Source organism: Oncorhynchus nerka, linkage group LG21 (genome assembly GCF_034236695.1).
Source record: "Oncorhynchus nerka isolate Pitt River linkage group LG21, Oner_Uvic_2.0, whole genome shotgun sequence".
Classification (NCBI taxonomy): domain Eukaryota; kingdom Metazoa; phylum Chordata; class Actinopteri; order Salmoniformes; family Salmonidae; genus Oncorhynchus; species Oncorhynchus nerka.
This window is the reverse complement of record NC_088416.1, coordinates 12,015,932-12,041,010: the sequence shown is the minus strand read 5'-3', so window position 1 is coordinate 12,041,010 and position 25,079 is coordinate 12,015,932. Positions and strand designations below refer to the sequence as shown.

General features: G+C 44.2%; 1 protein-coding gene across 1 annotated transcript; it reads left to right on the top strand.

The window, feature by feature from the left end:
• The first annotated feature begins 17,360 nt into the window (after positions 1-17,360).
• On the top strand, positions 17,361-20,557 carry LOC115103922 (interferon regulatory factor 2-binding protein 2-B-like). The gene is made up of 2 exons (XM_029624983.2): positions 17,361-19,013; positions 19,351-20,557. The coding sequence occupies exons 1-2, from the start codon at positions 18,227-18,229 to the stop codon at positions 20,088-20,090; spliced, it is 1,527 nt and encodes a 508-aa protein (XP_029480843.1). The 5' UTR covers positions 17,361-18,226; the 3' UTR covers positions 20,091-20,557.
• The last annotated feature ends 4,522 nt before the right edge of the window (positions 20,558-25,079 follow it).

Here is a 25,079-nt window from a genome sequence, read left to right as displayed (position 1 = left end):
GTGTGTGTGTGTGTGTGTGTGTGTGTGTGTGTGTGTGTGTGCTTGCCAGAAATTAACCATGACTGACAGTTGAGTTGATGCAATTAGGGTTATACGGGTTCATTTCATGCCAAGCCATGGTACATGACATCTATGACTACCCTTTTATACTGTGTAATATGGGCCTCAAAGGTCACAAACCATCAACAACCCCCACTGTGTATAAGCCCTGCTTCGAGAGCATATGACTGCCCATATTACCTTTTTTAAATTCTCATTGATTGGGTGCCCTTTTTTTCTGCAAATGAAAACAAAAATATATATATAATAAAATTCACATAATTTCCTACTCTTCCCTTTTTCCTAGAAAAAGGAGCTAGCTGCTGATTCAGGTCAAAAGGCAGAACCTTCACACACAACAGACCGCTAAACCCATTACAATTTCACAGTGCTCGAAAAGTGGAGGCCTACGCTCGGAGAGAAAAAATCTAAACTCTCACCCACACAGTGGCACTGAAATAGCCAAATGAAGCTCGCAACAGGAGCAATAGTCTGCAATGCATTTAGTTTCTAAAAAGAAAGTCAGCTTTGCCTTTCTTGATTGGGACAGTCAGGCTAGATATATGAGTAGCCAGAGCAGCAGTCCGAATTCAACTCGTTGCATCATTTCCCATCTTTAGCTGGGGGGCAGCATATGCTAGCAGAGTTGCTAATCTTGCAGGGCCAGTGCCAACTGGGGACCTAGCCAAGGGCCTATGGGCACTTCTAGTGGAGTGGAAATGGTGCAGAACTGGTGCAGTATCAGGTTTTGCATTGTGTCTTGCTGACTGACATTACACAAAGCTACTCATCAGTGCTTCAACCAAGCTTGCAAACCTAACTGATGACTGTTCTGCAGCCAAATGATGATGATGCTCAAGTAGAGAACCTGGAGTTGGATCAGTACATCTTTATTTCCTGAGTTTGGAGTTCTACCATGCACCATGTTTTTGTGGGACATTAGATAGACTTGGTATATACATTGGGGCAAAAAAGTATTTAGTCAGCCACCAATTGTGCAAGTTCTCCCACTTAAAAATATGAGAGAGGCCTGTAATTTTCTTCATATGTACACTTCAACTATGACAGACAAAATATGAAAAAAAATCCAGAAAATCACATTGTAGGATTTTTTATGAATTTATTTGCAAATTATGGTGGAAAATAAGTATTTGGTCAATAACAAAAGTTTATCTCAATTCTTTGTTATATACTCTTTGTTGGCAGTGACAGAGGTCAAATGTTTTCTGTAAGTCTTCACAAGGTTATCACACACTGTTGCTGGTATTTTGGCCCATTCCTCCATGCAGATCCCTCTAGACCAGTGATGTTTTGGGGCTGTTGCTGGGCAACACGGACTTTCAACTCCCTCCAAAGATTTTCTATGGGGTTGAGATCTGGAGATTGGCTAGGCCACTCCAGGACCTTGAAATGCTTCTTACGAAGCCACTCCTTCATTGCCTGGGCGTTGTGATTGGGATCATTGTCATGCTGAAAGACCCAGCCACGTTTCATCTTCGATGTCCTTGCTGATGGAAGGAGGTTTTCACTCAAAATGTCACGATACATGGCCCCATTCATTCTTTCCTTTACACGGATCAGTCGTTCTGGTCCCTTTGCAGAAAAACAGCCCCAAAGCATGATGTTTCCACCCCCATGCTTCACAGTAGGTATGGTGTTCTTTGGATGCAACTCAGCATTCTTTGTCCTCCCAAACACAACGAGTTGAGTTTTGACCAAAAAGTTATATTTTGGTTTCATCTGACCATATGACATTCTCCCAATCTTCTTCTGGATCATCCAAATGCTCTCTAGCAAACTTCAGACGGGCCTGGACATGTACTGGCTTAAGCAGGGGGACACGTCTGGCACTTCAGGATTTGAGTCCCTGGCGGCATAGTGTGTTACTGATGGTAGGCTTTGTTACTTTGGTCCCAGCTCTCTGCAGGTCATTCACTAGGTCCCCCCGTGTGGTTCTGAGATTTTTACTCATCGTTCTTGTGATCATTTTGACCCCACGGGGTTTGATCTTGCGTGGAGCCCCAGATCGAGGGAGATTATCAGTGGTCTTACCTATTGCAGATTCAGTCTTCCCAGCCTGGTGCAGGTCTACAATTTTGTTTCTGGTGTCCTTTGACAGCTCTTTGGTCTTGGCCATAGTGGAGTTTGGAGTGTGACTGTTTGAGGTTGTGGACAGGTGTATTTTATACTGATAACAAGTTCAAACAGGTGCCATTAATACAGGTAACGAGTGGAGGACAGAGGAGCCTCTTAAAGAAGAAGTTACAGGTCTGTGAGAGCCAGAAATCCTGCTTGTTTGTAGGTGACCAAATACTTACTTTCCACCATAATTTGCAAATAAATTCATAAAAAATCCTACAATGTGATTTTCTGGATGTTTTTTTTCTCATTTTGTCTGTCATAGTTGAAGTGTACCTATGATGAAAATTACAGGCCTCTCATCTTTTTAAATGGGAGAACTTGCACAATTGGTGGCTGACTAAATACTTTTTTGCCCCACTGTACACTGGATGCCCAAACACACTCACATGCTTACACACACACCTCATTAAGGTTAGGCTACATGATTTCACAGAAGGAAACGGTGAGGAATTGTTGTCGTAACATAATATGTTTGTGTATTTTTTCACGGCATATCCAAAGTCGGGAATATAGCAGATAGAAATCAGTGTAGGGAAGACCGAAGGCCTTGGAGGGCAGCGGAAGAGCAGGGACGGCCTCTTTTCTCCTGCCTTTTCCTGGAATTGTTCTCCATTGTTAAAAACGCAGAGAGCTCTGATAGAACAATCGAGCAGAAAAACAGCTGGCTACCTGCTGTCAAGATGGCAATAGGCGGAAATCCACCAATAAACACTTGGGTCTGTTTCAACTGAGGTCTCCGGTAGGCTATTTAGCTATTAAGGGCCTCGTCCTATTGGCATTTTTTCAAACTTCCATTCACCTCAGCCATGAGGTCATCTGCTATGCTAAGCACAGAAAATAATTCCAAAACAAAAGGTATTTTCCGCACCAAAGTCACGTTCAAATTCACCCGTTTTCCAGGTTAGGCATATGTGTATACAAAAACTATAGCCGAAATCAATAGACAATCCAAGGTCTTAAGCAAATCTTTCAAAGTGACAACAACTGGTTAGATAACTTTATCGATTGCACTGTTAACCATTGTGAAATGTCCTACTGAGCGTGTTAGATATTTCCTTTGGACCATCTAGGCCATACCATAGTATTTCTATTTACACATCATAAATACCTTGTCTCGTTGAGATAAAATCTTGGCCCTTGGACTGGCGGGCTTAGCATGAATAAGACAATGTAACTTCGGAAGGCATGTGACCGGTGCACAGCGCCCTTGAACCCGACATCGGCTAATTGCCCATTGTGACACTCCAAAGGTTCACGGGGTGGCAATAATTTGTGTTTATCTATGTCAGATCGACCTCTAACTATGAAATTGTCGGGACCTACTAAAGATTACCACACACAAGGGGCTGTGAACTTTGACGGGCCACTTTGTACAGGGTAGTTGTGCAGGGTAACTCACCAAGAATAACCTTTGTTGTCTAATGTTTAATCCGTACACTCATTGGACTAGTACAACCTTTCTACAGGTTTACAGATTTGTTTGTTACATGGCACTTCGGGAATAGTTTATTTTTAGCGGTTCACAGCAAATATCTTTGATCGTTTTTTTCCTGACCTGATCAAATGAGTAAATTGGTCAAAAATAATTGCACCGATTGGCCTATAGGTGGAGCTGTTATAAGCAGTCTCACTTAAACCCTTCTATCCTCCACCCTGTTTGACCTAAAGACTTGAACTTTGTATGTAGGTGTCCCATAAGGCCCATCAGGATAGATTTTGTTTAGAGTGCTTGCTTTGTTATCCAACTGATCTTGTGTCCTTTCTGTCATCGCGTGAACACCGTTCATTGCTGCTCGCAGCTATTTTTTGAAAATATACTTTTAAAGTATTTTGGATGTACATTGGATAGATAGAGATAAAGTTGAAATGTAGAAGGGTGCTGAAAGAGCAGTGGGACGGATTCAAACCCATGCTGGCAGTGGTACATTGTACATGTGCTCCAGGGGCAGCGGCTAGACCACCCCAGACCAGGAATAGTTTCTATGTGAGTGTAGCACATTTTTTTCTAAGTAAGTCCCCCTTCTTGGAATCATCTATGACCTTTAGACTTGTGTTTATCACTGTGATCTTACTACCTGTAACCTCTAATAGCTTACCCTTGGACATAACATTGGGGTAATGGCTAACTTTGACGGAGTGAGGTGAACACAGTTACTGACGGATCAGTAACTCCCTTAACCAGCACATTGGGCAATCGTGTGACACAGAAACAGTCACGGTGGGGCATTACCCATGAGTACTGATTTTGGCATGAAGGTGAAAACAGTGCTTTGTGGTGATGTAATCCAAGATGGGAGTTGGGTGAGCCAATCAGAGTGCAGTTTGTTTGACAACACCTTATCGTACGTGGTAGTGAGATTGCCGCAAAAAGGAGACAAAGAGAAAAATTCTGAACTCGTCCGGCTTATGTACACGTCAACATCAGAGATTTGTTTTGTGTCTTTTTTATCAATGTAGAAAATATGAAAAGAAAGTAACAATAGATTTCCATCTGGAAAAGTCTTTAGAAAAGAATATTACTACACTGCTTCTTGTTTCTAGGAACAAAAACCTCATTGCTTCCTTAGTTAACTATTGATAGACAATTACTTGAGCACACGTATTTATGTATGCATGTTTTTAACGCCTCAACATTATAATGTGTCCCTGAAATTCACTCAGTGTCTTGCAAAAGGTTCCTATTCCCGTAATGAAAAACAATTCAAACGTGTTTTAAAAAAAAATCTAGTATATACTGTGAACATGTGAGTGGGAGGATTCTACTGCATATCAACTGCTATTCTGTCAACCATTAACTGCCTGCCTTGAAAATGATTCATCTCTGTTTGACCTCCAAAGAATGACAAATTCATGTTTGGACTTGGCTCCCCATCCCTTCTAACATAGGAGCTGGTTGGCTTGGCACAAATAGGAATTGGCAGAGAGCTGAAGCCACTCAAAACTCTCTCTCTCACACATAGACACACAGACACACACGCACGCACACAGGCTTCCCGCCAAGTTGTTGTCCAATAGTCCGACTGAATATGAAGGAAAGCTGAGTGTGTGTGTGAGTGTCAAACGCACTCTCCTCAACTACAAGGTCATCCAGTCCAGTCCAGCCCAGCCCCTCATACCCACACAAACAGCTTTACACCCCGCTTCGGTCTCTCAGGGTCGCCTGAGATGTGATCCCTTTCCAAATCAATTTCCAAAATGGCTGCCCCGGGTGAAGAGAGGATAAGCCGACCTCTCGCTGTGACGGCTTTGCCAAGTCTAGCCGAGTGCAATCGGCTTTGCAGTCAGGAGCAGTGTTACTCATACGCTTACTTGCTGAACTCTTACTTGTTGTGAAACTCAAGGCCTTTCTGTAATGATATCATACCAATTACATAATACAAAATAATATAGATGATGATAATTTTGTGTATTTGTCAGTGCAGCATGGTCGGTGTAGGATTTGCTGTTATCAGTCCTTTTGGCCAAACTTCGCTTTACATCAAAATGTGCTTCACTTATGCATAAACAAGAATAGTAAAAAAAACGGTAGGTCCATGCCCGAGTCCCAGTAGCCTACCCCCCCCCCCCCCCCCCCCCCCCAAACGCTGACCTGCAAAAGTGCTAACCCTCTCCCTGTCATCTCTCTCTTCCCGCCCACGCGCTAAAACATGCACAAGCGAGCGAGCTGTGCTGCAATTAAAGCTGAGTGTGAGTCATGGGTTGCACAATAATGCTGTGCTGCATAATCATATAACACCGGTTTATCTGTCTCACCAAGGGCACCTAGTGTACTCTGCCCTGCCGCCCAGGGCTGTGTTGTGCTTTGTTGTGACAGTGTGACAGAAAGAGATGAAGAACGATACAGAGCTAGAGAGAGACCAGAACAAATAAGAGGAAGAAAAGGGAGAGAAAATGGCTTTGTTGGGTGTGAGAGAGGGAGAATGGAGTTAGAGAGGTGTAGAGATAGGGAAAAAGTGGGGAGAAGAGGGGTGTCGACAGGTGGGTTGTGGCTGGGGAGACAGCCCAACAGATTGGCTAAAGCCACTGATGTTCTCTAGCCCACTCAGCTCGTCTTAGCTCAGAGAATACAGCCTGCCAAGTGCCCTGCCTCACCTCTGGGACATGACACACTAACACACACACAGCTCACACATATTCAAGGCTTACACACGCAAACACACAACTCATGCACACACTAACACACAACTCACACACACTAACACACGCTCACGTAAGTCTTGAATGAGTGTGTCAGGCTTTCGTTAGTTGTTTGTTAGTGTGTGTGTGTTAGTGTACATGAGTTGTGTGTCAGTGTGTGAGCTGTTTGTTAATGTGTGCATGAGTTGTGTGTTTGCGTGTGTAAGCCTTGAATATGTGTGAGCTGTGTGTGTGTTAGTGTGTCATGTCCCAGAGGTGAGGCAGGGCACTTGGCAGGCTGTGTGTGTCATTCAAGGCAGTCGCGGTGGGGCGTTACGTCTGCAGGTTATGGCACAGGCGGTTAATGCTGTAGCTGAACCTAAATGCTGTAGAATAGACTATAGGAATGGTCTATTATTAAGCACTTTGCAGAGAACAGTTTGAATGTGCACTGACACTCTCCAACTATGCTATAGTCTAGACCCGAGGCTATGAACCAACCACTGTCACACTATAAAATGTTTGTTTGGAGATCCATGTGCTCTTTGGGCCAAATCCCAATCTTGAGCAGCACATAAATCCAACATTTCTGTAAACTATGCATCGCTGTTATAGAGAGATTTGTGCAAATATCCGACACATATCTCAAGCAAGTATTTTGCTCTCATGCCTATAAAACGGGTTGTATTCTATATGAACAAAACATAAGCAAGCAGACCGGAAACGGTGAAGGACTTGCTACGGTGTTCACAAATAAATACAACCACGGACAATTACCATTTGTAAGTCAGGACACAGGGTTGTTGAAAGGTGTCTCAAAATAGGGATGGAAAGAGCAATGGGAACAACGCCATAAAACAGATTACAGGAGGAAGAAGGAACATGGAACAACACAGGTATAAAGATAATATGTAAATTCTTCACAGAGAGGGAGAAAGAGAGAGAGAGAGGGAAAGAGAATGTAAAATGGTTATTGTTTTCATCCCAGCTGATTCTGTTGGACAGAGTGGAATTCCCCCTGTTCATGCAGAAGGCCTTGTGTTCCCACGTCTGGTTTAGGTCCAAAATCCCACCCTAGGAAATTGGGTGTCATTTGGGATGCAGTCCTGGTTTTTGGGTGTTCACCACGCCCTCACATCTGGTTTGAACGAGACTAGCTCGGATAAATGACTTGTAAAAGGGGCTGATAGTTTTAGAGCGGCGGGGCCTTCATGGCGAGGCCTTCATGGCGAGGCCTCGCGAGGAATATAGCGGCCGGGGCCGGATGACAAAAACAGAGGGGAAGCTGGAAAATGTCTGAAAATGTTGCGCAGTTGACGGTTTGATTCATGTGCTAGATGTCGTAAAACCGTTTCCTTGACACAAGGACTTGCGAGGAGGGCCTCTTGTTTATTTTTAGGATTCTCTCATCGAGACCAGGCAGAAATAAAGTGACGTGCAAATATGGGGTCTACTAGCAATGAATCTATTACCGTTTAGGATATGTAAGTAGCGGAGGTAGCATGCTAGCTCCCTGAGTAAGCTTTGTGACCTAACACAGTCTAGCAGAGAATCTATTACCGTTTAGAATAAATATGTAGCGGAGATGGTTCTCTGAAGTACAATTGCAAGATGAGTAAACATCATCTTAGATGTGAAGACTTGTGTTACCTCCCCGAGCAAGGTTTTAGCTTAGTGGGCTAAAATGGTCTTCTGTTAGGCAGACAACCTGTTTTTTAAACCTGCTAGTATACTCTAGGATACTGGACCCTCTTGCTGCTCAACTCTCAACTTGCTAGTTGGTTAAAAAGATCGATGTGACTCAGTTGGTCACATGATCAACATGTTGCATCACATGGGCCTACCATTCCTTAATCAGCACGTTGTGTCATTTCTGAGTGGGTGAGCCAAATGTACCTTTGGAAGGGGCAATAGCCAACCCAGCACCCTCCCCTAGAATCTGCCTTGTTCCTCTGTGAGACACTCGGAAAAAAGCTTTAGTGTCAGGAAAAAAGACATCTTCATCTCCCGTCATCCACTTTAACCTGATACTTCAGACTCAAAGTTTTGCCTCATTATCTTTTAAGAAACTCCACGTTTAATGGGCTTGCTCCCTTGGAGTGGCCTGAAAACTCTGTCTGTCTGGACATTACCTAAGCTGTCATTATTTGCAGTTTCTTGCTTCGGGGCCTAGTTACATCATGGTGAACTTTGCCATGCGACGCTGATGTTATTTCTGGCAGCCCTGTGTTGCGTACCTGAATGGAGAATAGCTGGCTTAGCACCCTGGCGAACGAACTGGCGGAGAGGAAAAACAGGGAAAACAGGAACAAAAAATGTTTTCTCCCGTAACGGGCCCAGACCGTAAAAGAATCCATGAAATTGAAGCGGCACTTCATCGATGAGTTTACCATTCTCGCCCCGGAGATGCCTGTGGATATCGGAAAGAGTGAATCGAGGGGGAAATTGCAGAGCGTGGCAGAAAACACCCCAAGATGCAGAGTTGCATCACAGTAGGGATAGCCTAGAAGTATTTTGCAGATAATGCTACTCAAAGATAATCCAAACTCAATGGTATTTTGCACCAATGCACAAACATGGTGTGTTTTGGGTTTTGCTCGCCTTTCTCCATCAGGGGAAATATTTAATGGCCTAATATTAATTTTGTTTAAGTTGAGGTATGGAACTGTCGAGATGAGGAATGTGGGCTAGCATAATCTTTGGATCTTCTTTTTCACATAAATGAAAGCCTTATTTTGCTGGTGTCCACTAAGTGTTGCTTTTCAGTTTGCATATCATATGATTTTACTCTTCTATCCTCTTAGGAATTTGTGTTCTCAACTGCTTTGTGATTTTGCTCTCTCCATATTTTCCCACACTGGAGAAATTGCGGGGTAGATTCCAGCAATATCCCCACACGCTTGCGAAGAGTGTGCGATCATAGGCTCGGTTGTCTGCTATTTTTCTAAATGTCCCCTTACAGTATGTTACAGAATGCAGACTATTTTTTAAATTAAATGCCCCCATCCCCCGTTCCTTCTCTCACCCATCCTGCTTAACTGCTAGTCCTCACACACCCCTTTCTCCGCCCATCCTCCCCCAACTCCCTCCCCCTCAGTGTGGCGGCTTTGCAGATGTGGCACATCTGGCTCCAGGAGTGACTCATTATTATTCGCTCTGATGTTACACTCCTCTCTCTCTCTCTCTCTCTCTCTCTCTCTGTCTCCTGCTGCCATGGCAACTGATGAATGTTTGGCAGGAAGCCCTAGTCGGAGGATTCAGGGATGAATAAGAGCCTAGCAATGGGTGTGGGTGTGGGTGTGTGTGTGTGCATTTGTGTATGTGTGTGATAGAGAGAGTGGGAGGGATGGAAAAAGAGAGAGAGAGGGAGGGTATAGAGAAAAAGGGAGGGAGGGAGGGAGGGAGGGAGGGAGGGAGGGAGGGAGGGAGGGAGGGAGAGGGGGAGAAGGGAGTAAGCTCTCAGTAGTTTGGCTTCGATCCAGGGCAACCATAATGCCTGGCTGAAATGAGGCCCTTGGCAGAACACCAGGTCTCTGAGAACAAAGATGTGTGCTTCTAACGCCGGCGACAGGGCCCCGCTTGGCAGCCTCTGCGTTTACCCAGCAGCCTTTGCCTTGGCAGCCCGCCACCCTTTCCTTCCAGGCCTGCAAAGAGGATTAGGGTGGAGGGAGCGAGGGAGAGAGAGCGAGAGCGAGAGAGGGGAAAAAGAAAGCCTTGTTTTTCTCTTGTCTCCTCACTTTGCCCCTGTGACATCACCGCCTCTCCTCCGTTTCCAGATGCACACCATCCAAAAGTGTTTTTCTCCTCTCTCTCCAAACGCGCCATTTTATTTGAGTTGGCCTTCCATTTTATAAACGGTGTCATCAGTCGCTATATTGAGGGTAAGTCTGAGCGCCCAAAATGGCATCCTTCTCGGTAGTATGACTAACTGCACTTGTAAGGACTAGGAGACTAAGATCTGCACCAAATGCCTATGCAGTTTCCAAGCATTGACTTTGAATGCAAAACGCTGCTTTGTGAAAGTGATGCAAAAACATCACACCCCCCCTATACAATAAAGTGCTCGTGCTGTGACATTACCAGGATATTGCATCACTCAGTACTGCAACACTGCATCAAAGATCAAAGCACTGCAGTCAACTCCGCTTCTCGAGACTGTAAAAAAGCAGCAAAGTCAATGCTGCAGCACCCAATTTTTTTTTTTTTTCAATCAGCATTCGTTACCTCTGCTTATTGATCTGCCAAAGAGGCATTGTGGACAATCAATAGGGTAGTACATTTTCCTTCGGCTCCATCCAAGAAGCTATCTCTTTAAGTGGCATATGCCTCAGCCGTTCGCACCATAACAGGCTGTCAGGGTCAGAGAGTGGATTCATTGCAGCAAAGCAGGAAGTGATTTGGCAATTTAGTGTGTGCACACTCAGCGAGCTGTGGGCAGTTGTCTGAAGCGTAGACCACACTATTTATTAATGTCTGTGTGCACACTGTAACCTAGCTTTAAGTGCTATTTAGGGGAGCAGTGAGGAGGGCATTAAATGTGGGATCTTTTTTCTATGTAAGGCATGGGCTTAGTTCGTGTCAAGCTCGGATGTTTAAGACGAGAGAGAAAAAAACCCTGTCTGTAAACAGGAAATGCTTCATTACTTAGAATGTCCTGATATGAGCGTGATCTCCATAGTAACCCTTTCCTTCCTGCATTGACAATAACAACATGACATTATAATGATGATGATTTTGGTTTCCCCTCCGTTGCGCCACACTTGAAGTCAACTGTTGATGACGAGAAACTAAAGTGTGATTTCAAGGAATCGGGAATAAGTCATCTTTTGTACATTTTTTCCTAATAATGTTTTTCGGATGAGTTTACACAGCATGTTGCTTTTGTGTCTGTCAGAACCAACTGTGCAAAATAGCCAATAGTGCTAGGTCAGTGACTCCCAAGCTTAGTCACAAACACAATGTCATCGACCCCATTCTAAAATAAGTCCATTAGTCCATTAGGTCTATAACTAGCCAATGGTTTTCAGTTAATAACGTAAGAATTCGGGCTTTGAGGAACACGTTGCAACAACCTCAGCCCGCAAGATGAATTCCCCTAAATGGGAGGTTAGGCACCACAGTAAGCCTACACTTTCTTGGAAACTACGGAAGATGTCCTCTGACAAAAATAGTACGAATTTCATTTCGAATGCATTTCAATTAAATGCACATGTTAAATCAAATACCTCGGAAAGGAAATGACCTTTGGGACTATAAGGCTAATCATTTATAAGCATTGGGAGCCAAACAGCAATTTATTTGGAACTCTGTCAGTTGCTTCCCGATAGAGGCAAAAGTAAAAGGCCATTTGTTTTCTTTTTGCTCTCGCAAGCAACATGCAGTAGCATGCGCTCGATAACTTCAAAGCACACGTGCTGTGTACAGTAATGCTTAATTCACGAAAAGTACTGTTTAAAAATTTAAAGGCTTTAACACATCAAAGAGAAGCCACTACAAAGCCATTTGTTCAATTATTAAACAACCTCCATGCTGTTAATTTGCCCCAGTCGCATACTGGAAGGCTTGCGCATATAACCACCTAGTTACTGAGTCTACAGACGGATTACAGAGGAACAAAAGTCCATTGACTGAGTCATAAGGGGGGTTTGCCGAACCGTAAACATTCCTGGTCAAGGGCAAACTGATAAGATGAATTTTTTTTTTTTTAATCAAACATATCCTCACTCCCTAGCTTTGGCAAGCAAATGCATGGAGTCATGTGGTTCAGATATCGCCTTTATTTGTTTTTGTCATCATTGGATACTTTTGCGAATGGCCTGGAGTCCATCTGAACAAAGCTGGCGACAGTGTGACCTCAAAGTCACCTTCTCCAGACTGCTTTTCCTGGGATTCTTTCCCATTGAGCCGATTTCCCTCCCATGTGAAACGCTAAGCTGAATAAACGGACTCCTTTGACCCTCTTCCTCGCCATGAGGCCATGTCTACAAATATCACATCTGACTAACTCCAACCTCCAACCAACTGGGAACCTTTTCAAGGGCCCTTGCCCAAGAGTCATGCAAGGCAAGGAATGGTTGACCTGAAATAGCTTCCAAGTAACACTTGGCTTTAAGCCAACAGGTATGACGTGATCATAACGCAAGGTAGGACTTGTCATATGACACTCTTATTCGTGCGTTGCACATTTCATCACCGTATTGATTCGAATGTTCTTTTTTTAGGATTGATGCCCAGCTGAGTATTCTACTCAATGCAGTCTTATTGAATGCTGATGAAGATTTAGTCTAAAGTACATTACTGTGGCTTGGAAACCCAATGACATTTCAAAAGGAGGCAAATAATTAGTAAGACAAGCTTTTGTCATCATTGTGATGTTGGCAGATTTACATTAGATACCGTATAACTTTAGCTCGCTAAGATAGAGGGGAGAGCACCGAAATGTGAGTTAATTTGACGACATCATAATGATGGCAAAGCTGTTTCCTACTAATTATTTGTCTACTTCAGAAATATCATCGTATTTCCAAGCCACTATAGTGTACATTTGACGAAACAGTCATTAGCCCCCTGTTCAGAAAGACATCATTAACCATCGGTCAGACATTAATATGCTGCGGCATCTGTAAAACGTTGATAACAATGGCAACAATGCAACCGAGTGACGGATGTGCAACCCATGAATAATATCTTAGTATCATATAATGATCCTCAGTTGTCGCCAAAAACAACACATAAAAAGACATACAGTAATATAATATAAGGGTAGCAATGCACCAGTACCTGTTGGCTTTAAGCGAAATGTTACCCTAATTTCTCTTTAACCACTCTTGCCATTCTCTTCCTCAGACCATTAAGAAGAATGATTAAAAGTAACAATAGCAGGCTCATGTCAAGACACTGTGGCAACCTGTGATTGCGTGACATGTAGTCCTCTGGGTTTGTGTGTGAGCCGCTGTTCAAGCTGCCACCAAAGTTGGAGAACCTGGGGATGCTGAGTGATATCAGCGTGCCACCAGAGTGCCCTCACCCCCCTCCTTCATCCCTCCCTCCCCATCCCATCAGCAGATCAGCAGGTCTTAGGGTCTTCCACCCTTCGTGACAAGCCACAATAGATGCTCGAGTGGGTTGTTATGCATGTAGGTGAGGGCAAGGGAGGGAGGAAGTGTGTGTGTGTGTGTGTGTGTGAGAGGATAGGGGTGTGTGTGTGTATTCTTTGTGTGAATGTGTGTACGCGTCTGTGACTTTGTGTTTGTGTCTGTGACTGACTTTCTGTATGTGTGTGTAAACTGTAATCACACCGCATAAGGGGATTGTTTTTCTTCACGCCGGCCCAGCTCAAGACAAGGCCACAAGCTAAGGGATGTTCCCACTCTAATTAACCAGCTTACTAAAGAGTCTTAAGTGAAACAAGAGGGTTACCTTGCTGCTCTGCAGACGTCTTGGCATGGTAGTGGGGAAATGTCGAACCTGATTGGTAGCCATGATGATGAAACCCAATATGGTGTTAGCTTAAGTATGTATTTCGTTAGAGTCTAGATACACACACACACACACACACGTGTGCATGTGCACACTCGCGTTGTGTGTGTGTGTTGGTGCATGTGTGTGCTCGTATTATTGAATACATACTCAAATGTACAACACACAATGCATACTACACCACATCCAACCTATCTGACCTCCAGGTACATTCTTATTTTGGGTCAAAACTTTTCCTTTCTATTTTAATATCTACAGTATCTCTCCCTGCCATCACTTGGGATTTGCTTATACACCGTTCACAGGGGCACATTGTCCTGGATGCAAATAGCCCACACTGCTATTGCTGCTCAGTGCTCATTTGCCTGATCTGCCTCAAGCTGCAGAGAAATAGGACACATTGTTCACCTACAGTAGCCTACGTGTCCCCCTCGCGTCTCTCTCTCTCTTTCTCTCTCCACACAGCTGACTGGGCGAGCGAGACAGGGCATGTCACAGTGCTGCAGCCAAGAGAGCAGGATGAGACTAAATGGGCCACGACCACATCAAGTCAGCTGTCTGGGCGATGCAGATCCATACCGACGTGATACAGTCATACAGGCCATTGAGTAAGAGATGACTGGGTTGCTACTGTTAATGCTGAGTCATTGTCAGTGGTTCACTGTTAGAATGGCTCTCCTCTTGGCCAGCCATCATTCCACAACTAGTTTGTTTACATTCAGGGGCATCATGCACCACAAAAATCTGAGGGGGTATAAAGTACATGAGGATGGCTGGGGTGTGGTCCAGGGAGGGGCCATGCCCCCATTCGTAAATTGGATAATTTTGCATTTTTCAAACACCTGAAACATATTTTTCCTGCAATCTATAGCCATAATCATTATGCTTAATTTTATGTCCAAACATGTATTTTTTTCTCCATATCGAAGCATACCTCTTGTGCTGTCTGTATCCTCCTGACTGGTGGTTATTTAAAAAAATATATATATATGCTTCTCTGCATCTCTGCTAATCTGGGGAAAACATTTTAAGGAATGTCTTACCCAACATTTAGTTATTGCTTGCTTAACAAACATGCAAGCAGTTATACCAGCTAAGATAGTTAGACAAGCTAGCTACTCTTACATTGATTGATAGCCTGGAGATTGGGAACCTAGTTGGGATAGCTCAGTGGTGTAAAGTACTTAAGTAAAAGTACTTTAAAGTACTACTTAAGTCATTTTTTGGGGTATCTGTACTTTCGTATTTATATTTTGACAAATATTACTTATACTTCACTACATGCCTAAAGAAAATAATATACTTTCTACTCCATTCATTTTCCCTGACACCCAAAAGTACTTGTTACATTTTGAATGCTTAAAATGGTCCAATTCACACACCTGTCAAGAGAACATCCCTGGTCTTCTCTGCAGCCTATGATCTGCTTCATTTGGAAATGATGTCTGAGTATTGGAGTGTGCCCCTGGCTATGCATACATTTAAACAACAAGAAAATGGTGGCATCTGGTTTGCTTTATATAGGGAATTTCATATGATTTATACTTTTACTTTCAATACTTAAGTATATTTTTCCAATTTACATTTACTTTGACTTTTACTCAAGTAGTATTTTACTGGATGACTTTGACTTGAGTCATTTTATATTAAGGTATCTTTACTTTTACTCAAGTATGACAATTGGGTACTTTTCCACCACTGGGATAGCTAAAGCCAACTTAAAGAAATTGCTAAGTGGCTAGTAGTATTATAGAGCAGAGGGGGCATCACGGGTCCCGAAGTCCACAAAATTCTGGGGTCTGTAGTTTTTCCTGATCTGGTAACCAACCTAACCAGCAAAAATGATGGACCTTATTTTGTATGATGTGATTAATCTATTGTAAAAAAAAAAAAAAAAAAAAAAAATGGGCTGACAGGACCAGAGTTTTCTAATCAGGTCACGTGTTTGTTGGCTTTTGTGTTTATTAATTCCAGTTAATTTTGGATTGAAAAAGTCTAGGTAGCCTAGTCAGCCCAATGTTGAATATAAACCAAATGTATTCCCATTCACATTTTCTCACCAACAAATGGGCTATAAATACACACGTTACCTGCTTACACACCAGAGGGACAGTGTCCATAGTAGGCTCGACTATGCGGCGGCTGCTGTTGTTAGTAGCCTACAGTTGATCAGGCTAAAAATGGTCTCGTTTCCATGCACCACAGCATGTCATATCGCTAAATTTTAGGTGTATAGGTTGCTACATTTATGTAAGAGAGAGTGACGCTTGCTATATAAATACTGGAGGAAAGTGGAGAGCATGCCTTGAGCGTTGTGCAAAAGCACGCAGCAGTCTGATGTAAAGGACAGAGCAAATGTGCACAAATCGGCCTTAAAACATAAATTTCCCCCTCTTTTTGACGCTTTACGTCAATATATTTTTATTAAATCAAAAGGGGTTGAAAAGGTGTTGTGGCAAATGCCGCCTCCCCACACGTTTTCGGCGGCTCTGTTACAGGAAAATCTGAGGCTGCTACCATACATGTTGTAGCTTGTTGCTATACAATGGCATAGTTTGCCATTTTCCATGTTTAGCCTAATAGAAAAAAATAGGTGTATCCAAAAATGAAACTATTCATCACATGTAGGGCGACTGTCTCTTTAAGAAAGAGCCCGATTTCTTTCAGAAACCATTTCCTGTCGTATTTGGCTTTAGCTTGCGGTGACTCGCTCGTCTGTGATCTTTGGCAGCGAGCCAGAACGGGTAGTTTGTTTTTCCACGGATGGGCGAGGTAAAAAGCGGGTACGTGACTAAAATTCACTTCCTGTTTGGAACGTCATCATATAGTAAGGCTACATGCTTGCAACAACAACAACAAAAAACTGCTTTGTATCCGCAGGTCTACTCGGCGGTATTGCTTCTCACACAACAGCCACCTACGTTACAATGTTGTGGCTAACCCTAACAAAGCGAGAAAGTAAATGACGGAGAATTCCTCGGTCGGCAATGAGGACTTTTTGTTGTTGTCAAACCTTACAGTGAACTATATAGGCTACACACACAGTTCGTGCAATAACATATTTTTTAGTAGGCCTGAGGCTATTTTGTAGACCTTTCTCACAGTCTAACAAGACCAGACCGGAGTGACATTCAGGCTATGCGAAATTATTATCAAAGTAAACGAACTATCCACACGAATAGCCCCCAGACTTATTAAGAATCGAGGGCGCAGTAATTGAAAAGTGCAAACGTTGTCTCGGGTTTGTGACTTTGATCTGGGGGTTTCCGTGTTCGCCAGTCAGACAGGCTGTGAGATGTCGAGTTTACTGAATCACGAGGGGTTGATTGGTGTACGTTAGTCATGCTGAACTTTGTCCAATATTTAGACGTCGCTATCAAACTGTGGTTAGGGGCTATATCCTCATGTCGAATTGCAACGACGTTGCAGGCACGCGCCACAGTATGACTGCAACAATGTACCAACTACCTCATGTGATATTGTTGCATAGAATAGGGGGCGCATGTAGCAAGCGATTGACAAAGTAGCCTAAACAGTTAATCGCGGCTACTTGTAAAATGATAAAACATTGACGTTAAATTAGAATAGTTGCATTATGAAAACAATTGTCTAAACAAGTCCCGAGTGTGCAAAGCTGAACTCGTAAACTATGAATTGGAAAGAGGCTATCCCGTTTTAAAAGGACGAAGGGAGGAGGGTCAAATCTGCCATGGTAACAGAGTCGAATTGTATGGTTGGGTGAAAGCTATCCGCCTCGTGACGTTGCGCTGGCAGTGTGACTGGAATGAGGATTTGCTAAATAGGGCTCTAGTGCCAGTCCGGGAGAGCATGCATAGCCTAGCTACCTAAAGGAGCAAGATAGGTAACGCCACTTGTTGAGTTGCATGCAAAGGCATTATACATTCGTGAGACAATTTAGGAGCCGCAATAATTGTAGATGTTGCTTTGAATTCTTTGGATGTCGATTCTCAGTAAGCAGAAGCCTATCATCAACAGTTTTGATACAATTAACCTTGACGTGAAATAAATCATTTTAGCAGCAGGGCTCAACTGCGTCCAACCAGTTTATCTTCAGGGCTTGCAGGCAGTTTAACTAATTGCACAAGTGGTAGGGCCTACAGATAAAGAGAGAAAAAAGGTGAGCATGAGCTGGAGGGGCTGTCTAAGAATCAAGTAAATAGAATTGGAGCTGCTGGAAGCACTTGTGGTGTGTCGTCGGTGACGTCACCGCTCTACATTGAGCTTGAGCTGTGAGTTGTAGTGCGAGATAGATTGAGGCGCGCCGTAGTAAAGTACACAACTGCAATGAACTTCTCAATGTAACTTGGCTGTTTTAAGGCTGTTTGGCTAGAGGGAAAATACACAATTATTCGCGATTCCTTTTTTTTCTACAGAATAAAAAGAATCCCAGGGAGATTTGGAGAATTTGGTATCCACTTTTTCGAAAACTATGTCGTCCGCGGCTGTAGCTGCTTCGAGGAGGCAGTCGTGTTATTTGTGTGATTTGCCCCGCATGCCATGGGCGATGATCTGGGATTTTACCGAACCTGTTTGCAGGGGATGTGTCAATTACGAGGGAGCCGACCGGATTGAGTTTGTAATTGAGACTGCCCGACAGCTGAAGAGGGCTCATGGCTTCCAGGACGGGAGATCTCCCGGGCCAGGCAAACCTCAGCACTCGGGGAAGGAAATTCAGTCCCACAACCATTCGGCTGGAGACCCCGGCTCGCGTCCGCCTCAGCCTCTGGATCGCTATCCCCTCTCTGACCGACCGCCAAGGTTGGGACCGGAGTACCAACCGGGGAGGCAAGTTAACGGCATCCCTGTGCCAAATGGATTTCCAAAACCCGACGACCCGCCGGAGCTGAACCGCCAGAGCCCCAACCCTCGCAGGACTAGCACGGTTCCTCCCAATTTGGTGCCTTTAGTAAACGGAAACATGGGTCCAGTACACGCACTCAATGGTCGGCCCGCTCAAATGGGTATGCCGGGCGCATTGAATGTTCCTGGTCAAGGCGACCACGGCAAGCGCGGGGAGGATATGAAAGACAAGCATAGACCGGATAGCATGTCGGACATGTCGGAGAGCCACAAGCGGGCGGAGGAGTGGATGGGCAAAGGCAAAACAGTGAGGGATTTGATGGCTCTCCACACATTCGACAGCAGGTTCAAGAAAGACCATGCGGCGATGCAGCGCGTTATGGGATATGAGTCAAGTGCAACTTCTTCAAAACCAGGTAGGACTGTGGATTTTTTCACACATGAATGCATTAATTTAGAATACTAAAACAAGGAACTAGCAGTGTTCTTAGTCAGCTACTTTGCCACTGTGTTGACGTGGGTTTTCAGCTGAATGTTTGTTTATGCATGTTTACATTTCCTCTAGTCTGATCCCCAACAACATATACCACTTGTTTTTCCTCTGCACGTTTTGGTTTACATATTAAACAACATAAATTCCTCAGTTTTATTTTCATTCATTTACTGTGCATGCACATTTGCTGCTGCTGTGGTGGTTGGAGTGTTGGTTAACCCTTAACTCCCCCCCCCCCCCCCCCCCCCCCTTTCCAACAGACCGAGGGAAGCACCCACGGAGCATGAAGAGGAAAGCCTCCCCTGAGCCGGATGGCGAGGGCTCCGCCCCCAAGATGAACGGCGGCGAGGGCCAGCCGTGGTTGCCGTCTCCCTCAGAGGTCCTCAAGATGCCCCCGGCCTCCCTGCCAGGCTTCTCTGCCGCTCCACCCTCCACCATCTCCCCCCACAGTCGCACCACCCCTCCGGAGGCGGCCACGGCACAGAACGGCCAGTCGCCCATGGCAGCACTCATCCTCGCTGCCGACAATGCCGGCAACACTGGCTCGCCCAAGGACGCCAACCAGGTGCACTCCACCACGGCAGCGGGTCGGCGCAACAGCGGGAGCCCACTGTCCCCGTCCTCTGCAGGCCAGCGGCGGCTGACCCAGAGGGAGGTGGTGGCCACGGCCCACTCGCAGGGCATGGACCCTCACGGGGCGCTGCCGCAGAGCATTCCAGACTCGTCGGTGCCGGGCAGCGTGCCACTGTGCTGCACACTGTGCCACGAGAGGCTGGAGGACACGCACTTTGTCCAGTGCCCATCGGTGCCCTCACACAAGTTCTGCTTCCCTTGCTCTCGGGAGAGTATCAAACAGCAGGGGGCCACGGGAGAGGTGTACTGCCCCAGCGGGGAGAAATGCCCACTGGTGGGCTCCAACGTACCATGGGCCTTCATGCAGGGTGAAATAGCCACCATCTTGGCAGGGGACGTGAAAGTAAAAAAGGAGAGAGACCCTTGATTTTTACCAGCTTCTTTTTTTTTCTTTTTTTTTTTTTTAACTACCACAACAAACAAACAACCAACATGTACACCATTACAAATGAATATAAATCCTCGTACCATGCATACCATCCAAGAGAAACTGATGGACATGTACATATTGGACACAAGGGAAGTTGTATACTTCTTAAACATGGCTGTATAATTTTTTTTGATTATTTTGTTTTTCAATACATTGTGTTTCTATATTTTTTTTGAAGATAAAGGTATGTACTCATCATAACAGACTACTTTCCTCTTCCCTCTTTTTTTCAACGTCCTATCGATGTACTTTTTAGTTCTGGTGGCAGTCCCTGTTAAACATAGAATGTGACTAACTAATATGACTCTACGAGCACTTGGCAAACTGAATTGCTTCTAGCTGTACTTGTATGCACTTGTTTAAAAAAAACTTGCCAAATACAATTTCTGACCTTGTAATAATAACTAGTGTCCGGTTTGCTTATTTCCCTGCAATCAGTAATGAGTGAAGCTATAGGGAGAGAGAGAGTCATGTCCCAATTATGAATCACTCATGGGCAGTGATGCAATACCTTTGACAAGAACAAAATGGGACCCAGGGAGATGTGTGTGTGTGGGGGGGGGGAGAAGTGAGGAGGTTTTCCATACAGCAGTAAACATACAGTTGAATATGCCAGCATAAAGAATTCCTCAGATGGTTTTAATATTCGTGATTGCTTTGCTTTAAGCAACTGAGTCCATTGTTCATAATGACCACTAAGTTAGTAAAATCTACTGCATGTCTCTTATTGCTGGTGAAGACAAAAGTATTCTTAGTTTCTCATGCTATAAGTTCAGGTACAGTTAACCCAAATTGACTTAAATGTTAATTTAATCAGTTCACTAAGGTTATTCCACATCACTGTTTATTGGGGATGTTGAGTTGAGTGATTCCGCACAATTGAAACAGCCTCTAATATACATCTCTTGGTAAGTCAGTTTTTAATTTGTGCGAGTTGTTTCGTTTCATGCTCAAAGGTAGTTAGGCCAGCAATGGAGCTAAAATATACAGAAGTCATGTAGATCAATAAGATCTACACAATATTCAGTTAAGTCTCTTTCAAATCTCTTCTCTTGTCACTTTGCCCCCAGGGGCATTGCCATTGACACATTGCATCCACACCCTAACACAAACCAAACAGTGAAGATGTGAAGTCCTGAATGATTGTATCGTGTGACTACTTGTGAGCTCAGTACTTTGATTGGCTCCATTGGCTTTTTCCACCTAACTCAACGCTGCATGCTTGTCAAGAAGTATGAATGTGATTTATATTTTTTGGCCTCAGAGAAATAGTTTGAATACATTCGTCAAGGCTACTGTAAAAGCAAACATGTAGTGTGCACTGTGTGAGAGGGATTCTTCTATTCCAGCCAGGTAAACCCGTTTTGGAGATAGCCTATGCTGACTGCATACATATTTAATTCGGCGAGAACCTAGATATCTCCCTAGTAACCCAACGGCATAAACGACAAACAATGCATTATTTGTAGATGCCTATTTTTCTTCATTTCCCCTCTGGATTAATTGTTTGTTGGCAACTATCTGACAATGAATATACAGTCATCCTCTCTATAGGCTACAGTGCACACATGAACAAAACACACATGGGCGTTTGACATGATTCGCCATCAGAACACCGTTGAGTCAATGGCTGCATTGTAGTCCTCAAGAATATCATCCTCTACAAAAGAGGGCATAAAAGAGATGCTTGGTCATGTGTACGCCTCAGTGGAATTCCTGAGTCACCCCCGCCCCGCCTCCCCTCCCTCTCGTCTCTGCTGCTGCCTGCTCGGGACCTCCGGTGCAATAACACGCCTTCCACTGTTCAAGGTTGATCACACGGTGACGAGATGAATGGGAGGCTTGTGTTTTTCTGCGCCTGAGCCTCGCCTTGCATTCACCCAACATTCAGGGGAGTGGCCAAATCCAGACTTAACCCTTTACTGACCCAGTTTGATGACAACACGGTCCAAGGTTGGTATAGAGAGCAATAGTAATGCCATCCTTTTATAAGCACTAACTCTGCCATGGTTTGTTGGACAGAGCCATTGGGGAAAGGAATGGAGTTTTGGGATAAACGCCGATAAGTAAGGTTTGTGGTAAACACGGGTTTAGGAGATCTTCTATGTTTTGTTCTATGGGATGATCTTAATCAGCTAACTTCACTTTGTCATTTTTGAGGCATGTATGTTATACATTTTCTATCATAAAGGTCAAGTTAAATGACTGATATCTCATAAAACTAAATGTATAAGATCTCTTAAGCCTGTGCTAACCTCAGCCCTTTATTTTCTGCGTTTATCCCAAAACCATATTCTTTCTCCATAGGGATGGCTGAATGAACCACAGGTAAACTCATTTCTGGGTTTTATAGACTACATGCTAGCAAGCTCTGTTTTGGAAGGAGATGGGCCTAGATGTAGCCTTACAAGCCCCCACGTTGCAGCTCTACTTTCAATTCATGTCATTTTTAAGAGACTTAGCAAATTCAACATAAATCAAACATTAGCCCACTGTTTTTGTAGAATAACATTGTATTGGTCAGTAAACGGAAACCCTTCATTCACCGATAATGAGTAGGTTTACATTCCAAAACATTATTTGCACTTATTTTGTACATTCTCTCTTTCCGCCCAATGTTGTGGCAAGCCCTTTAGGCTCATGTAATAAAATGACTGATGCAATGATTCACCCAATGTGCACTGTAGCTATTTCACAGTAGACCTACATAGACTTGGCCGCAGCCGATTTGTCAGGTTCCATTTTGTGCGGATCAACGTTGGTTAGTTGGATGTCTAGGGAGGGGAGCAGATGGTTTGTACCTGACCTGGGCTTTCTGTTACATTGATGCCAGCTCATCTGCAACGCTGGCTGGCGCTCAGCTCTGCTTCGAATTCCAGCCGAGCCAGCTCATTCCTTTTCATCTGCCACCGAAACTCGACACCCGAGGGCGAAAAAGCAGCCAGTCATCCGAGATTAATAGGTTTGCCCAAATTACGGGGCACACTCAGAAAGAATTTAAGCCTTTTTTTCCCGCCCCTCTCTCTCTCTCTCCCCCCCTAGTTAAAAAAAGGTACAAATAAAATACAAATCTGCCTTCTCTACTCTTCCTGACTCCAAAATACATGACGGTTCATGTGAAGGAAACGGTAGATGAAGTTGGAAGACCGTATGATAATAAACACAAGGAGCGTGCACACAAGGTTGGCCATGTGGAGTTTGCAACAAGTGAACTTTCCAATACAGGTTTGATGAACGAATGTTACCTACCTCTGTATTAAAATAGCCTCAGAAGCCTAAAATGTTTGATTTGTACCACACAGCTTTCAACATAGATCCTGAGGGAATGATTGAATAACAACATAAAGAAAATACATCTACATTTATTATGGCCCACATTCAATTGAATGAAACCTAGGGAACAGTGGCTGTTTTGGAGAAATATAACTGCATGTATTTTACATCCACGATTTGGTTTTGAATGACACAAATGTAATATCAAACTAAAAGCCAAAGCTATTCCACAAAACTATTTCAAAATAACTTTGAGGGTGTTCATCATTCCATGTATTAGGCCTAGTTAATCTGGAGCAATTCCAAACAGAGCAGCATACTCTATCCTCCCTTTTAACACTTTTATAGTAACTTATTTTTAACCATTGCCATGTCAATGCTTGTCTCTGGAGGTCATATGAGCGTCTCCCACAAACTCCCCTAAAACATTCACCCTGTATTTTTAGACCGGAAATGTCAGGGCTTGTATGAAAGGACGGATGTGTCGGACGGCCAACGTTCTGTCTGTTCAACCTTAGGAGGACACCCCCGGACAGGGCCAAACAGGAAGGATATAACCCTTACTATGCTGCTTCTACCATCTCCTCATGACTACGTAACGAATCGCTAACAACAAGTGCCACGAACATTTCCATGTTTGTTTGTAAGGCCCCAAGGTTTTTTAAGGTTGTGTTTGCCGTGTGCATTTTAGAAGTGATAGCTGTGTCAAAACGACTGCCTAGGCTAACTAGAATAGCATAGGCTCATCTGGAGGTTGTCTAAATCCAAACTCTGTTCAAAAGGTCACCCAACAGCCCCGCATGACAAATGGCTGCCGGTCGTGGCTGAACATGTTGCACATGCACAATGGTCTGGGCCTCCGCCTGCCACGTCAGCGATTTAAAAGATCTCGCCTGGGGCTTTTGGAAATCCTGTGGGGGCCACTGTGCTTTGCCGGGTGTGTTATATGGTGTAAAGGGGCGGGGGGTGGGTGGGGGTTGGAGGGGGGGCAAAATACCAGTGCTCACATTCCAGGGTCCTTTGCTGTCCCAGTAAAAAAATAAAAATAATAAAGAGAATGTGAAAGGTGTGTGGGGGAACGCTGGGGAGTGGGGGAGATGAGAGGGAAAGAGGGGAGGGTCAAATCCAGCAGCTGCTCTCACTATAATTAGACAGAAAACAGGCAAGGTTCTGCCGCCATTAATCACCCAGCAGCCAACACCAAGAAAGGAACCCGTGTTCTGTTGACTCTCCCAAAGCCTTTATCTGGAAAATATGCTTTATGGACAGCCCAAATATAGCGATCGACACACAGAGAGTGAACCTTGTGTGTATCGTGAAAGTGGGCCCCGTTGCCTAGTTGCCGCTCTCTGGCAAAAGTAAACACCAGGCAATGTGGATATGCCACGTCAATCTGCATGCGGAGGGAATAGCTACCCGCTAAGTGGGGCCCATATTGGGCATTTATGACATAACTGATGCAGGAACATTTTGAATCGCTTACTGGGCGAGTGTTCACAATGGTTAGGAGGAAGGGTAAACTGAACCGAGTTCACAATATCGGCCTTCTTCAGTTCTTGACCTTGTTTTATTGAAGTACCAGATTGATTCTGCTATAGCTCATATGTCATTGACTTGTAAGGCAAGACAATGATGTCGGAGAAGCAGACTGGT

What these genes read in the sequence shown, in the direction of transcription:
- LOC115103922 (XM_029624983.2), top strand. Translation starts at nt 18,227, where the DNA reads ATGTCGTCCGCGGCTGTAGCTGCTTCGAGGAGGCAGTCGTGTTATTTG. An exon ending in TGCAACTTCTTCAAAACCAG is followed by an intron (nt 19,014 to 19,350) that starts GTAGGACTGTGG and finishes CCTTTCCAACAG; the next exon opens with ACCGAGGGAAGCACCCACGG.